This window comes from Mercenaria mercenaria, chromosome 13 (assembly GCF_021730395.1).
Source record: "Mercenaria mercenaria strain notata chromosome 13, MADL_Memer_1, whole genome shotgun sequence".
Lineage (NCBI taxonomy): Eukaryota > Metazoa > Mollusca > Bivalvia > Venerida > Veneridae > Mercenaria > Mercenaria mercenaria.
In genome coordinates, this window is record NC_069373.1 from 35,925,141 (window position 1) to 35,928,701 (window position 3,561).

Here is a 3,561-nt window from a genome sequence, read left to right on the forward strand (position 1 = left end):
TAATGGTCGAATAGATGGACAAGTATTTTTGGTTGAAAGAAAGACTGAAAGGAATTCCAGAATAGATGAATGGACAGAAAAGATTTCGAGATGGATGGATGGACGAGCAAGAAGGCAACCAAGATTCAAACCATAAGGCGTTTTAAGAACAAGAATTTAAAAGGATTTTGTATCTATAAATAAGACATTTTATATCTCGTGAGTCACCATAATTCCAGGCATTTCATATCACAGTGAAAGAAGCAAAATTAAGGCTTTTTATTCTAGAGCGAAAGAACAAAAGACAAACAGAAAGACCTGTTTCTATTTCTACATGTATCCATTAACGTTATAAAAAACAATCGAAAGGAAATAGAACTATAAACAGACGAAACGCTACACATATACATCAAACACTCAAGCTTCTGGCATTTGTCCAAGAATAATTAGAATATTTCAATACTGATTTCTCAATATCAAAATGTACCAATCTTGAATACTATCTGAATAATTTTGCAGTTATACCATTCATTCTAACATGGCTCGATTTGATTGCCAGTCAAACAAAGAAGAAATTCAAGCAATACACAACGGCTGACGCAAGGACCGGTAAGAGAACATTATGACGTCTATTAGATGAGATTTTACATTTATTTCAGTCTCATCTATCCACATTACAGTATAATTATTTACAAACAAATAACACTGTACATATTTATATATTCACAGGTAAACCTGTGGCAAAAATACGCAAATTGTTGCATGTCCACACGTTTTTAGTGTATATTAATATATAATATACTGACTAAAGGTTGGCGTTAGTGTTACCATGGTTACAAAATAAATACATTAAAGGTACTTATTATTCAAATCGCTTGAATCCGGTATATACCAGAGTCTGTTATTCATCACAGGAGCACCAGGTCTGCAGTGAGTCACAGTCCATATTCATACAAGACGTTCGGTTCATTCCTACTCGCATAAATGAAGCCCAGCATATTTTTTTCCCAAAATATTCCAATGCCCATGTAAGAATGAAAACAATCAAAGCCTTCTTGCGGTTTGTCGTCTATTTATTTACCATGGCCCATCGTTCAGATGCTTGGATATTAAACCATTCGGGCTAACGCCCTCGTGTTTCACTTCCAGCGCCTCTGAACTCTGAACCGTGATAAATTAGACAACAAACCACTCGGAGGCCTTGATTATTAGTTAAATATACAAACAAATAGTTTCAACTATGATTATATTTTGAAATTTTGTACCTTGAATAACATTAGATTCATAGCTAGAGTCGATTCTTGTTGATGTGTTCCTCAAGCACTGTCTCACCTATGATGTCAAAATTATCTAACGGCACTGTCACTTCTCCAAGTCTGGTTAGTGATCCCGTTCTTCCGTCTCTACCATTTATCTTGATTCTTAGACACATCTGGTGCATCTCAGTGAGTGATAGTCCGCTAAAATACACCACCGAGTTAAAATCGGGATTCCGCGTCCCCTTACACAGAGACGTAACCTGTCGCTGCACATTACCAGGCATTAAACAAACCTCGACGACAACTGCTAAATCTTTTTCAGATTCTGAGCGTTTAAACAAATTTGATGCTTTGACAGTGGTTTCTTTCAATCTTTCCGTCATTATGAGGTACTGGAACTTAAATGTCACACTGCTTTCATTACTGAGGCAAAGCATAACGTCGTTATATTTTTTCTCATCAAGAACTAGACGATGCATTCTAAAGGCTGGTAAGTTTCCATTTTGAGCCAACACTTGCTGAGCCGAGGCGCTGAAATATTCCGTTCGTCTTGGAGGAAGTTCAGGACTCACAATTATGTCGGTAAGTTCTCTTCTCTGGCGGATTCGACTATCAAGATCAGGGAGCTGCTGCAGCGCAAGTTGTCTTGACCTAGATGACATTTCGAACACGCTATCATCTGTTGTTTTTATATCATCATCATCGTTGTCCTCATCATCTTCATCAACAGTAGACTCATGGTCGTTTTCATCCTCGTCACAGTCGTCATCTTCAGCTAGAAAATGCTTCTTTGTTGACTCTCTGAAATATTTCCTCAGAATCTGAGCCGAATGGTCTTTCCAAGAAAACGCACGGTTCATTTTGCCTCTTTGGTAAAGTCGCAACGATAGGCTTCTCAAAGACTTGTAGAAAGAATGAGGAATATATTACGTGGGTCTGTCATATATACATGTACTCTCTTCTTGAACGTTAAGTGTTTTGCGAAGAAGACAGCACCAGTGAGCACCATGGAAAAAGATAGTGTTTCACTGGCTTCAGTGGAAGTATTGTGACTTGAAAATGACATACAAATTAATCATAAAAAATGTCATATCATGTAAGACAACATTGAAAGTATTTTAGGGAAAGGAAACCATAAAATACAAACGAAATATCTCTTGATTGATTAAAATATTTTCACATATATAAGTAGTGATGGCGAAAAGTCGTGTTTTCAATAATAAAGCTTATTATTTTGAAGAATCAGATAAGATTATAACTGTTAAAGAAGTACAATCTGCAGCCAACACCTTAACAGCCAACACCAAGGTCATGGGCAGTGATTTTATTACGATGAATACTTGATATCATATAATTAATGTGCTATTAGAAATAAAATAGATGTCGCTAGTGGCCTTTGTAAATGTAAGGCATGTTATATACGAAAATGTCTTATGTCCCTAATTGTCAACTCATCTGATTTCACCGTGGTATCGAGGGCAAAGTACTCAAGTGTAAGGCACGTATATCATTTACTGAATAATATTTTACAGGCATCTGAGACCAAAAGTAAATTTCTTTAATCACTTTTATTAGTAATGTTTTGGAATGTAGCCCGAGGAAAACTATGTTCTTCCAGAATTATAACCAATTTTTGATACAGAATTCTTGAAAATGAATGCATATTGTAATATCAGCTTACGCACTTTTGTTCCGAATACAAATTTTTTTCACAAAAAAAATCATTCAAGGAATCAGAAAAATAAATTGTAAACCAGGCCAAGGTTCTGTAAACAATCGTGTCCATTTGCTACATTAAATTATAAAGCATGCCATACTTCTCTTCAAAATTGCCACTATATTTGTAATCCAACGAGCCTGAAAATGCATATTAACTTCAAAGTTGTTAAAATCTGTTGCAACGCCTGAGCTATTAAATCATCATCCCCATCATTATCTTCATAACTGTGTTTAAATTTATCTTGTTGCTTTTGTTATCACATATATTTAAGATGCTGGATGAATATATATATATATATGTATATGTCATGTGAATATGACATGTGAATGTAACTGAAACTGAAACTGAATAATTTGATTAAATGCCTATTTCTATACAATGACATATTCCATGGCGTTGTACATAATAATAATAATAATAATATTATTATTATTATCATTATTATTATTATTATAACAAGAGTGCCAGAATGTCACAATATACCTGGTATAAGCCCAAATTGTGTCATATAACTTACATTAAATATTATTGGGTAATCTGAAACATTCTGAGAAAAGGAAGAAAAACGCGCAAAAGATATAACTATCATTAAAGGGAAACAAC

The 3,561-nt window shown here is 34.7% G+C and overlaps 1 protein-coding gene across 1 annotated transcript; it reads right to left on the reverse strand.

Moving 5' to 3' along the window:
- Positions 1 to 1,267: 1,267 nt before the first annotated feature.
- On the reverse strand, positions 1,268 to 2,098 carry LOC128547711 (uncharacterized). The gene has a single exon (XM_053520820.1). The coding sequence runs from the start codon at positions 2,096 to 2,098 to the stop codon at positions 1,268 to 1,270; it is 831 nt and encodes a 276-aa protein (XP_053376795.1).
- Positions 2,099 to 3,561: the final 1,463 nt, after the last annotated feature.